The sequence below is a fragment of the Stigmatopora nigra genome, chromosome 2 (genome assembly GCF_051989575.1).
Source record: "Stigmatopora nigra isolate UIUO_SnigA chromosome 2, RoL_Snig_1.1, whole genome shotgun sequence".
Classification (NCBI taxonomy): Eukaryota; Metazoa; Chordata; class Actinopteri; order Syngnathiformes; family Syngnathidae; genus Stigmatopora; species Stigmatopora nigra.
The window spans coordinates 14,803,020-14,815,731 of NC_135509.1; the positions used below are offsets into that span (position 1 = coordinate 14,803,020).

At 42.3% G+C, this 12,712-nt stretch overlaps 1 protein-coding gene across 12 annotated transcripts in view; it reads right to left on the minus strand.

Annotated features, from left to right (window-relative positions):
• Positions 1-608: 608 nt before the first annotated feature.
• Positions 609-12,712, minus strand: part of LOC144209807 (CUGBP Elav-like family member 2) — a 28,623-nt gene continuing 16,519 nt past the window's right edge. For 5 of the 12 annotated variants that reach the window (XM_077736367.1, XM_077736400.1, XM_077736409.1 and 2 more), the window contains 10 exons: positions 11,558-11,606; positions 10,476-10,610; positions 9,605-9,684; positions 8,438-8,599; positions 7,278-7,338; positions 6,943-7,074; positions 6,297-6,425; positions 6,035-6,223; positions 5,789-5,935; positions 609-5,381 (listed from right to left, as the gene is read on the minus strand). In XM_077736367.1, coding sequence (XP_077592493.1) covers positions 5,254-5,381; positions 5,789-5,935; positions 6,035-6,223; positions 6,297-6,425; positions 6,943-7,074; positions 7,278-7,338; positions 8,438-8,599; positions 9,605-9,684; positions 10,476-10,610; positions 11,558-11,606 — 1,212 coding nt within the window. In that variant the 3' untranslated portion in view covers positions 609-5,253. The remainder of the gene's footprint in view (positions 5,382-5,788; positions 5,936-6,034; positions 6,224-6,296; positions 6,426-6,942; positions 7,075-7,277; positions 7,339-8,437; positions 8,600-9,604; positions 9,685-10,475; positions 10,611-11,557; positions 11,607-12,712) is intronic. The other 7 variants (XM_077736358.1, XM_077736391.1, XM_077736382.1 and 4 more) reach the window with 4 other exon arrangements.

Genomic DNA, 12,712 nt, shown 5'->3' on the forward strand with positions numbered 1-12,712 from the left:
ACAGAGAAAAACATGCATAAAAGTATTTCCAGGGGTCACACACACACACACACAAAATGAAAGTTTATAATATTTTTCTCTTAATGAATAAAATCACTATTTAACTCTTATGGGGAAGGTGACTGATTTGGGTCACAAAGGCCAAAAAATAACTAACATACATCTTAACCTATAGTTTTGTTTGATGTTCTCAAACAATAAAATTGGGAAATATTTCAAACGGGAACAAATATTTTAGAGCACGATATGAAAGTACAATTGTATTTTTGCTTGAATACAATTGGGAGTATGTATTTCACTTTAGTCACCTCTGTAATTATGCAAAATGGATAATATCCAATTCAGTTTGGTCAATTGATTGATTTTCTGCACAATGTAAAATTATTCACGACCGTGATCAAAAAATGACTCAATTTAATCATCATTAGTGCCTAAAGTCAAAGTTCTGGATAAGACCAAAGTGAAAATGTCATAATGCAAAAGAACACAGCCAGTTGTCTCAGGTTAGCGAAATACAGCACACACACACACACAGGTAGGGGACTGCCATGGGGGTTGTTTTGTAATGTTGGTACGTCACTGAACAAAACGGACGCACAAAGACACTGTTCATATTAGGGGAAATGGTTTAATCTGAGACAGAGGCAAAGAAACACACCACAAACATCGACCAAAAAGAACAGAGTTTTTCCATCTACACACTCTGCTATGGGGGAAAGGAAAATATAACAGAAAAACACACAAAAAAAGGATCTACACAGATTAAAAATTAAAAGCAAGGCTCAAACTAAACAATTAGTAAACTCTTAAAACTAAGACAATTATCCACACACGTCAAAAATCCAGATGACATCACAAATACTAACATGAAACTTACCACCATTAAGAGGATCCCAACACCCCCCCAAGAAACAGATTAACTAATTGAGGTGAGTAAAGTTAAAACCAGGCATCTTTTTTTTTCATTTTTCTTTTTTTTTTTTGAATGACACAATTATGATAATTATAATAGTTTGACAGCAACAAGCAAAAAAAAAGATCTGTTCAAGGCGAGGAGGCCACATTGAGAGGCCAGACAATTTCGATTTCTTCTCTTTTAATTTCCAATATAAAAAGCGTTACTGGTACAAAAGACATTATGAACAACCAGTTGTAGAAATCGGACAAAAAGGCCTGTGTTACGCCTCAGAATTTTTTTTTTTTTTTTTTAGTTTTGTTTGTTTTTTTCCTCCTTCCTTGTTCAAATCCCACCCTCACTCGAGAAAAAAAAAAACATGTTCACATCAAGATGCACCCACTTTGGCTTTTCATCGAGACCAAGAAAAAGAAAAAAAACATCTATTAAATTACCAATTATCGGACAAGAAAACAATATATTGTTATGCTCATTTGATGAAGACAATATCTAAAGAAGATGCAAAGCTATCACACTGTTCCCTCTTGAAAAGCACTTCAGAATTCAACCAAGAAGGAAGTGATTGTTGGAGCTGGAATTTGGTGATGGAAGCCCCTGAAGTGAGACTGACTGACTGTACATTGTGCTTTTTTTTCTCCATTTTTTTTGTTTGTTTATAAGTTCACCATCGCTAAACACCTCAACACACATACACACAATGCTTGACTAACAAAAGTGGTTCTTAGAAACGTCAAAGCAAGTCCACAAGGGTGTCGCAAAGTGTTCCAGTGCTTGAGAGCTCACACCTTCAAATATATCGAATATATAGGTATAGTTATATATTAATAAGGGCGGGATATTGTTCATCTACAAACGCTTCACGTCACAATACAGTTACTAATACAGATTTTTCTTCGGGGTGGCATCTAAGCAAGTGACACAAAAAAGGCGAAGTGCAGCAATCTAACCAAGGCCTGATAAGGATGTGTAGGCAGTTTTCTAGACGTGTATGGCACTTTATTTATTGTATTGCATTATATATATATATATAGATATATATCAATAGAAAAACACTGTAAAAAGCATTCAAAAAGAACTATTGGGATATACACACACAACTTTTTACCCCAAAAAAGGAAAGCTCACACATTTGTGCTTAGTAGTCGTTTTACAAGACACACATATTGTGCACTTTTTTTTTTAGTTTTGTTTTTTTCAAATTGGGTCTGGGGGCCGGGTGGGGGTCTCTTTCTCATTCTAGGGGTGCTTGCAGACAATATGACAAAAGAAAAGACTATGCATGTGTCAATTTGTTTCTCATACAAAGAAAAACCCTGAGTTGGCAACTCATTAGCACAATTCATTGAGCAAGCCTTCTATTTGCAGGGGTCAAGGGGGGCGGCCTTCAGTGGTTGTTTTGGTGTCGTACAATAAAAACACAACCCCAAAAATAAAAATAAAAAGAATCACCCCAAGTGTAAACTTTGTGCGGATAGAGTGGAATGTATTTTGTAAACCAACACCGCTGTAGTGGGAATTGTGAAACTCAAAAGAGGCGTCCAAGTGATCTCTTCTTCAGGGGCTCCCACAATGATGACCACACAAACCGCACTTGTGTGTGTGTGTGTGTGTGTACGCGTGTGTATGTGTGTGTGTGTGTGGGTGTGTAAAGAAAACTCAGGTGGGTTGTCTTCTAACTTCCAAACTTTTGACACATGGGCACTTTGACAAGAAAACAAAAGACATTGTCTGGCATCTGTATAACATTGTAAATAAAATGAGGCATCCAAAAACAACAAAAAAAGCGTCCATAGTATTATTTTAACTTCACAGAAATTCAACAAGACGTACCAAGTCATTCTTACATTTTTTTTCTAAGAATGCAGTTGTTTTTTTTAACTTCAAGTGTGGTCTCAATTGGGTATAAATGACTGTCAAACTGATTCTTAAGTCCTCTTCAAAAAAAGAAAGAAAAGTAATACACTGAAGACTAAAGTTCCCCCTTTTTCCCTGCCCCCTTCCCGACACAGATGACGTTTACAACATAAATCTACAAAAGAACCCACCGTTTTTGCCTGGGTTTCGTTTGTTAGACCTCTATAGATTCAATGGTATAAAATATAGGTAATCTAAGTGTGCATTTAAACCACAGATTGTCTATTTGTGAATCAGTTCTAAAAAAGTTTGACTTGCGTGTAGGTAGTCATTTCTCCAAACTGAGCAAATGTACCTTTTATTGTGCCATTGGTAGTTCAAAGGAAAAAAGGGACATACACTGAATAGTTATGTAAATTAAAACTTTTCAAATAGCATTAATGAAGACAAAAAAAAACGAAAAAAAAAAAGAAAAGTTCACGCCACCCAAATGTCGAGCTCTTGTTCAAGAGCACAGAAGGGCTTTTTACTGGTCAGAAAAAAAAGTGGTTTCCAACCCTTAAAACATATTGCTAATGACACAAAAAAAGCACAGCTGGCGTGCCAATCCCTGTATTTAATCTTACCGAGGAGAGGTATTAAAAGAAAACGTAAAAAAAACAAAAAAGGTGCTAAAATAAGAAATCCCACAGGTTTAAAAACAAAAAAAATTAAAAAATAAAGAGTTGAACGTACGTTCGTTTTTCACATTAATTTGCTTGACCTCTCTCCCATCCCGTCACATTTGGATACAAAATCGAAAAAGACAAATAATGAACACGCATGCAGAAACAAGTCAGGTTTGAGCTAAGTGGGCGGGGCCAGGTATTGGTCAGGCGAGCTTAGAGACACATCACAGACAATGGTGGTGGTGTGGTGAGGATGAGGAGGAGGCCAGCGGGGAGAGCGCCGCGCCTTTCCACACCATGAAGACATGCTAGGCTAATGATGAGCAAACAGGCATGGAGATTTGTTCTAAAAAAATAAACATAAAAAGGAATAAAAACACAGAAGAGAGAAAAGAAAGAGGACAAAAGAGGAGAAAGTTAGGGCCACGGCACAAGAATCATTTTAGCCATGAGGCACAACAAACAACAACATAGAGCAAGGTCCCCTGTAAACACAAAAGAGCCATTCGTGGCTGAGATAGAAATAATGCTGGTAGGCAGTTTGTCAATCATTTAACGGGCATAAAATTTCTCGAAAATTTGGCTCAAAGTTGCAAGCGTTAATTGACAACTTGATTCTTTACAGGTCTTGGTCTCAGACTTCAGCAAAAAAAAACTAAGTGTTTAAACTCTTAAGTCGTTTTTTTAATCAACTTTGATGATCCATTTCAGCATATAAAACCACCGTTTCAATTCAAATGTTCTAAATTTCTTGTCTGCAATGGAAGTAGTTGAGGTATTCAAAAATATCTATCCTTTATTTGGGGAGCGGGAAAAAATGAGCAACAATTTTGCTGATTATAGGACAAAGTCAGAGGGTAAAAAATCTTAAGTTTATGGGGAGAGTGATTCAAGTTGATCAATTATTTTATGAACAATATTGTTACCTGCAGCCATAGTCTGATTAACAAGTAACTACCCTGTAGTTAAAATTGAAGCATTCTTCAAGATGACCTAGTATGCCTGCTATAGACTTTGTAGACTTCTGTCTAATAACATTAGTCGATGGCGAATTGAGTAATTGGAATCGTCACCAGTAGGTTGTAAGAATGAGACTGGAAACAGACAGATTCATGTTTAGGTGGGGACCCTGACAGAGAGCAGCAACACACAGTAAAAAGGTCAACAACCCAAGTCTACGACATCTCCCGCTTCTGCCGACACACAAAAATAACAATACACGTACTAGAGGAAGTGACAAAATGGACTCCCAACATGCAATGTACTTGACACCTAAAAAGATCCATCTGGAGTCAGACCCCAATGGATGGCATAACTTCAGGAGGGTGTTAATAATAGAGAGAGGGAGAGAGAAAAAAGGCAGCCATCTAAACAACATTAAGAACAAACAATAAGACTGACTCATGTATGTCAAGAAGCACAATGGAGGACTCGCTGGTTTTGGCTTTGGCCCTCGAAACCCACGCGATCCATAGTCAACCTGTCGACGCGAGAGCTAAAAGGCAATAACGAAAAGGAGAAAAAAAATTGATATAAAACAGACGACGCTCTCCTTTAGCCCCCCAGTGACAACACTGACTCCAGTGATAGTCATAAATAATTATACATTAAATTATTCAACTCAAATGACAAGATAAACCAGCAGGAATGAAATACAGTAGACGTGAAAGATCATTGCAAACTTTTTGAAGTAAAGCCTCAGGGCTTCTTCCTCCGCCCCCTGCCCCAGTGAGTCTGTGCTGTAGTAACTGGCCAGAGGGCAAACTTACCCTAGCAATGCTAGCATTAGAGCTGGGGAGGGGGAACAAGGGAAGATCAGTAGGGCTTGCTGTCGTTCTTGGAACGCTTGAGCTGAACCTTCAGCCGCTTCATTCCGATCTGAAAGCCGTTCATGGCCTGGATGGCAGCTTGCGCCGACACGGGATTGTCGTAGCTGACAAACCCTGAGGACAAACACGGGTAGTGGGAATGTGAATTAGTCAGCACTGGACAGCAAAGATGGACATATTGTGAAGTGACAAGTGAGAAAAAGCAACTCTTAACAGAGTAGGAGGGTTTTGACCTCATACAATAGTGGCCTTACCAAAACCATGATTCACCATCCCAAACATGACAAATAGGCCGTATTATTTTTGCAGCCATCGGAATGTACAAATTAAGGGAAAAAAACACCAACCAAACCTAATCTAATATATGTTGCGACAACATTTCTAAGACTTTGGACAATAGTCGTGTATTTAAAGTGAGTGTGGGAACCTCCCTATGAAACGAAAAGGAGGACAAACTCAATCTCCGGGACATTCCGACCATACAAGACAAAGCATTTCCTTTAGTGAGCTGCAGTACTTACCAAAGCACTTGCTCAGATTGGTTTGTTTGTCGATGAAAACTTTAGCAGATACAACATTCCCAAAGGGCATAAACATCTGCAAAAGGTCTTGGTCCCCAAACTCTTGCGGAAGGTGGTAGATGAACAAGTTGGCGCCTTCTGGCCCTACTCCATTTTAGTAAAACCAAAGGCAGGATGTCAGGTTAGCTAGATATTTGTAGAGTAGAAGTAGGAGCCAATGCATGACGTCGCCATTTTGGTGCTCACCTTCCTTTTGGTGGCCGGGGATGCTCTGTTGCAGAAGAGGCTGAGGGTAGAGGGACGGCAGGGCCGAGGCCGTGTACTGCTGCATCCCTGAGTAGGCCTGGGTCAACGCGTCCATGGAGCTGGCCGCTGAACCGTTTGCCATGGCCGAGCCTAGGCCTCCGTTCAGAGCCGCCATTCCTGCGGAAAAAGCTAAGATGTGAAATTAAGATGTCGCCTGCACTCTTCTGATGGTGACACCTCGGACGCCGCCTTCTCCCCCTACCTCCGACGCTGCTGGTGAGAGCATTGAGGTTGTTGAGGCCAACCGAGGCCCCAGTGAGACCCTGCAGGGTGCCTAGAGATGCCAATGTGTTCATGGCAGCACTGGCACTGGACCCTGCTGTTGAACCAGCTGGTCAGGGGAAAGACATGACATATGGATTCAACAGGGGTTTTGCCACAAGGCCAATAAAAAAGTACAAGCTGAGGGAGAGCTCTCCACATTAACAGTCCCTCTTTGCACAGCTTAAAAAGACGAAGCTAATTTTGATGATTTGCTTCAAATACACGAAAATCAGTGTGATAAGTGCTGGAAAAAAATGACCATATGTGAGTGCTGAATCTCTGAGTTATAGGCAGAAACTCTCTTGGTCTTCATATTTCCCAGGAGGTCTCTTAGGGGAGTTTAAAATCTTATGAGCTTTGTTTTATCACTGCTTTTTGGCACCCCCCTAACCAATCAGGTTATTCGTTTTGGCAAGGACCAATACTGCAAAGCCTATAATATGGAGAATTTGTGAATCCCGCAATGCCTTCAATATGGACGTTTTGTGAATGTCACAATCCACTGGTGGTGGTGATAATCTTCACCTATTGCCGATGGGTCTAGATTTTTTAACCTACAATGGAATCTGCTAGCAGTAAATCACCTGGACCGGCCAGAGCTCCTAGTGCGCTGGTGGCAGCTGACAAGCCAGAGGAGGCGGGGCCGCCAGAACCCTGGGCTGCTGCGGCTGCAGCGGCTAATGTGGCCAAATTCTGGAGTTGGAGTGGATTCACCCCTAGAAAAAGACATTTTCATTAGTGTACATCACATTTTCAAAGACTTGCCGCAAATTGGCAAACTGATAACACTGTAAAATGGAATAATTTTCCACCATTAAACTAAATGACTCAGTAAAGAATCAATATGTGCATACAAAACAGTATCACAGGGTTGATTCCTCAGAGACATTTGTTTTTTTGGAATGAACCATCAACTCACCTAGCCTCTGAATATTATTGAAACTGGTCTGGTTGCTTGTGGAAGCAGCCTGCTGCAGTAACTGAAGAAGGAATGGAATTGGAAATATGTATTTAGTTTCCAACAATTTTAACGGGGGGGAAAAGGTTACATTTGATACCAATCCGCAACTTAAAAAAGGTGGTAGCAGAACAGAAATAGATGAGCCGTTCATGTTACAGTCTCACACTCACTGGTTGCGGATGAAATATATCTCAAGCAACCATGTTTTTTGACACAAAGTATAAGCATTGAAAGCAGATGAAACAATAAACTACACCAAATATAAATCACCATGTGAAATACTTGGTTATGCAAACACACATTCCTTAGACCTCTGCTAATGGAAAAAATTATGTTCACACATAAAAAAAAGTGACAGCGAGGCTAAACACAGCCATTGTGTGAAGAACGGGAAATTGGTCATACTGTGTCTGTGAAGCAGATAAATGCTTACACTCTTGAAAGAGTTTAAAAAGTAGCTTGTAAAATAGGCACACACACTTTACAGTGCCTTTCCAATATGTCAACACCTCGCTCCTTTCTGTCTGAGACTTAGGCGAAGCTTGCTTAACTTCCTTGTGACTGTTCAAGGGTTTTTCCCCTTTTAGTTACACGTAGCACAAAGGGTAGCCAATACGTGACGTGTAGACGAGACAATTTGAGATACTTAAATTTGACTGGCTCAAACGGACTATCGTTTAAAAATGTAGGACAAAGGCTATTTTCCTAATATTAGCTATGATTGTCCTGCGTTTCAAAATTGGAAAAATTAGTTGACTTATCACTTTGAACAAGATTCTTTCTGCTTGGAATACCTGCATCAGGAAGGGCATCTAGCGTAAAACTAAATCTAACGGGCGACAACTAAGGAAAAAAGCCGAATGACCACTTTATTTCATCCCGTATTCTGGAAATGTCTTAGTTGCAGTAGCAAGACAGACACAAAAGACATTGTAGACCTAGGTAAACAAACTGGAGCCACACAAGAAGTCCACAAGGTGGGGACCTTCCGCAGACTAAAATATACTTAAAATATATACATTTCTAATCTTTAAATGCATTTAAGCATATGGGACATGTTAAGCTCTGCTAGGCCACATAAACTGATGCGATACGTCAAGATTCCACATGATACTTACAGCTAGATACTGAGGTGTGAGGCTCCCCAAGCCAGCGAGGTTGCCCCAGGTTGAGGCGCTGTTGAGCTGCTGGATCTGCTGCACTAGTTGCTGCTGCAAGCGACGTTGCTCCTTGTCCCGCTGCGTGTCAGCAAACTTCACCACCAGAGGTGAAGAGCAACCCTGAAGCGACAGCGACATTAAGCCGTTTCGGAAGCACACACAAATTAAATTAGTCCGAGAAATCACAAGGAATTTTTCCTTTTTTTTTTTTTCTTCCCCCCCATTATTTTTTTTTAAATCAGGGGAAAAACGGGGGAAGCATTTTTATCATCTATGCCTCAATGTTCTTTTTATACTGCCGCTGCATTTTTATGAAAGCTAACACAGAGGACATGTGCCATGCATAGCTGAGCCAGTCCCATTCCAGAGAGGGCACAGAAAGATGCTGCAGACAAGTGAAGCATTTTAAGGCCCTGAATGGAGCTCACAGACAAATGAAGACAGTGATTTCAAATCAAAACAGGCATATGGCAGCAGATGTCGACGAGGAGAGTGCATTACAATAAACAGTCTGGACAAACAGATAGGCACAGAACGGCTCAGACAGATGCATTTGGACAAAATGGCATGCGCTGTTAAGTCTTTCAGAGTGAGGAGCCATACAGGGGGGAGCAGACTGGGCAGGGAAAATGGCTTCTGCACCTCAAGCTGCGGAGGCCGCTGGTCCAACTAGTACCCGGGACCAATTTTAATCCAGTCGGATAAGACTGTTTATAGGCGCCAATGTTTGAACTCGCGCCAATGCCCCGCCCGGCTAGAGGGAATATGTCTGATTTTTTTTTTCGCAGTCAAATTATCACCGCTCCACTTCTGAGACTCGATGGTGATTGAGGACAAGAAACTGGAGCTTGTTTGAGAGACTCTTATATTGTCGGAGGTGGTGTGGGCTCAGGCTAGGCTCCTAGATAGCAATAAAAATACATTCTCAAAGCAATTGTTATCGAGCTGAATATTCAGCGGTCACCTGACATGTCATCTAAGAAATTACTCGTGATTTTTTTTCTTGTTTGTTTGAAAAAACTGTCTTATAAATGTGCAAGTTTTTCGAACACATGGGGGCAGCAGAGTATGTGAGAAGGGGAGGGGAGCGGGGGGGAGAAATAGGTGCTGAGGGGGATACAGTACCTCCATAGTCTGAGAGTGATGCATGGTTTTGATTGCATTCTGTGCCATTGCCCTGGTAGCAAATGTGACAAACGCACAGCCTGTAGGAGGAGGAGGGAACAATAGGAGAGGGAGGGGGCGGGGAGAAGGGAGGGAGGGACAAGAAGAAACAAAAACAAGACAAAAAAAGGTTTGGACAACTCGTTATGAACCCCCCAAAAACACATTACAGTAACAGAGAATGCACACGGAACCACCCTCACTGGTTAGCACACTGAGAAAAGAAGACAACAGAACAGTAACACATGAGCACAGTGATTTGACAGATTCCAAAACTGCCACCCAGAGAGGTTGAACTGTGTGGTGAAAACACTGATAATAAACACGCAAGCACGCACACGCACACACACACACACCACACACACACACACACACACCACACACACACACACATTTACAATACCTATTAAGGAGGGGGCAAATATTTTGATAAAGGAGAGGTATTAAGGGCCCGTTTGACATCCGTCGCCTGCCGGCTTATAAAAGGCGAGATATGCGGCGCATGCTTTAAAGGTTTCCGCGCACGGCTCTGATGAGCTTTTGATGCGGCAGAAAGCCTCGTGGAGATGTGACGGCGGGCTAATTCCAGCCCTCGAGCGTGCGACGGAGGCGTTAGGAGAGACGAGCCGAGGCGTCTGCCAGCTGAGCCTGCTTGACGCAGGCAGAAGGCAGTTGCCAAGGCGACGAGGCCCATTGTACCCGGCCGGATGGCACAGCGCGGTGCGGCCGTCCTTCGCCGTGGTGCGTGGGGACCCGCCCATGAGTGTCATGCCAATTGAAAAGTGCTCGAATGGAGAGGGCCTATCAAGGGTGTGTGAGGGTAGCCACTTACCTCTGCTCTGGCCGTCCGGTCCGCGCAAGATTCTGCACTCCTCCAGCTGGCCGAATGACGAGAACATCATCCTGACCTCGTTCTCGCCATATTTCTTTGAAACCATTCCAATGAAGAGTTTTCTGTCCTCAACCGCTGCAGAGAGAAACAGGATTAAAAAAAAATGAAAGCTCCTGACGTCAACAATTATGGCGCTAAGGAAGAAACTGCTCCTTTTTTATCTCTCTTGTTTGCAGCAGCGCTTTGTCACATTGCCATGCTCTCAACCTCCAACTCTCAGCGCCAGAACAAATCACTACAACTTGCAAGCATTGTTTTCCTCCATGTCTACTCCTCCAGGCAAAAGATGACTATGTGTCATCCATTTTTGCCCCCACTCCGCCTACCAGCTCACATACCTGGCTCACTTGGTGCCTTTTCAAAGCCTTTCATCCTTCTAGCCCTTGCCGCTACTCAGAAATGATCACGCAGCGCGTTTACCTCATCGACAACCTTTATAATTCAACCATTCTGACTCTTTTTTGCCTCATTAAAATGGTTGTCATGAAATTGTTGCTGTTATAATTGAAACCTGGCATCCACGTAAGTGGAGGTCCCATTGCCCATAATAAAGGTGCCAAATATTAGATTAACCTTTATTCATCCTGTATTTGGGAAATTCAGTTTGTAGCAGTAGCAAGCACAGACACAGCAAAGGACAATGTAGACCTAGATAAAGCTGGAGCCATTCACAGGAAACCCACACAAGGTTAGGACCCGCCTCAGACTGAGAAATATAGTACTCCATCAGCACCAAAATGTCGACGGGCCCAAGTTCCCCATTGGGTTGCCAATAAAAACTTTGCAATGGAGAATCACACTATGACAAAAAGCACAGTCATCCTACATTTGACCTCTTGGACCGTCAAAGGCAGCCAATGAGTTAAATCAATCCCCTCCAAAGGGTTAATTAATCCTCCTAGCCCTCACCACTATGTCGAAATTATCCAGCACTGCTATTGCTTAAAACGACAACATTCAATTTATCCAGACATCTTAAAAAAGGAAAAATATATACCTTCCCCAAAAAAACAAACACTTACCGCTTGTTTTCTCACTGTCAGCGGGTTTCATCTGGATAGGATGATGCATCTGTGGAGGAATAAAAAGGGAGGAGAGATGATTTAATTGGTCCAAGTGAAAGCGCCCACAATTATCCCTGAACCACGTAGGCGCTCGGGCTCGTTATCTCGAATTTCTCTTTGCACGCCTCCGAGCGTCTCCCCGCGCTTCTTGCTGCCTTCCCTGCTGTGCCAAACAAACCCGACCCTCCCTCGCCGCCACTTTCAGTAGTGATTCAGTTAATAGCGAGAGATCAAGTTCTCTGCCGTGTCATTTTATTGCCATCGATCGCTCCCGTTTCATCTGCATCTTGACTAGCTGTTCACCAGCAAGCAGCTGGAGACGTGTATAGCAAGATTTGTCGGTAAGACGTTTTTGGGTGGGGATAATGCATCTCATTAGACGTCTGCGTGTGCCGTCGCCGCACATTATAAATAGGCCAGGCTGCGTCGAGCTCGGGCTGCACAATAATAATCCTGGAACATTTCGCTCTTCATAATGCGAGTAGGCGGGTGGGCTGTCAGCAGAACAAGCGTTCAAGGATTTGACATTTCTTCACTTCAGCTTTAATGGAGACAAAAACATTGTCTTTTTTTATTTGTCCTCGTCCATCTCAATCAATATTTTTAAGCACATTTTACTTGCCATGTGGCGCCAAAGAACAAATAACACCAACAGGAAGGCTTAGCAGCTTTTATGTATTGGGGGGGTTGTTTTTTGGGGGGCGGTTTTGACAAGCGCTAAAGAGAAGTATAGACAGATGGCCCGCTCGGTATGGCTGTTGGCAAGCATCACAGCCCAAGGAGGGAGCGAAATCTGGATTGAGCTCTAATGCTGTTTATTCTTTTTTTTTTTTTTACTGTCACTTCCAATCCAACTGAAGTCACCTCCATCATGTGCTAGTGAAGCTGTTACACCATACTTTTTTGGCAGACTGTGTATAGAGGTGGGCAATTTATCAGCAGGCGTCGATATGCATAAGTAACCTGGAGGACAGCGCTGCTTTTCTCCAGTAGACTAGGACATTGATTTCATTGACAAGCGTGGTTGTTTTATGCCAATTAAATGAACTGCCCAAGTAGTTGTTTCGAATAGAAAATAGGAGCTGGGAGATTAGTAGCTGCGCGATGCTACAT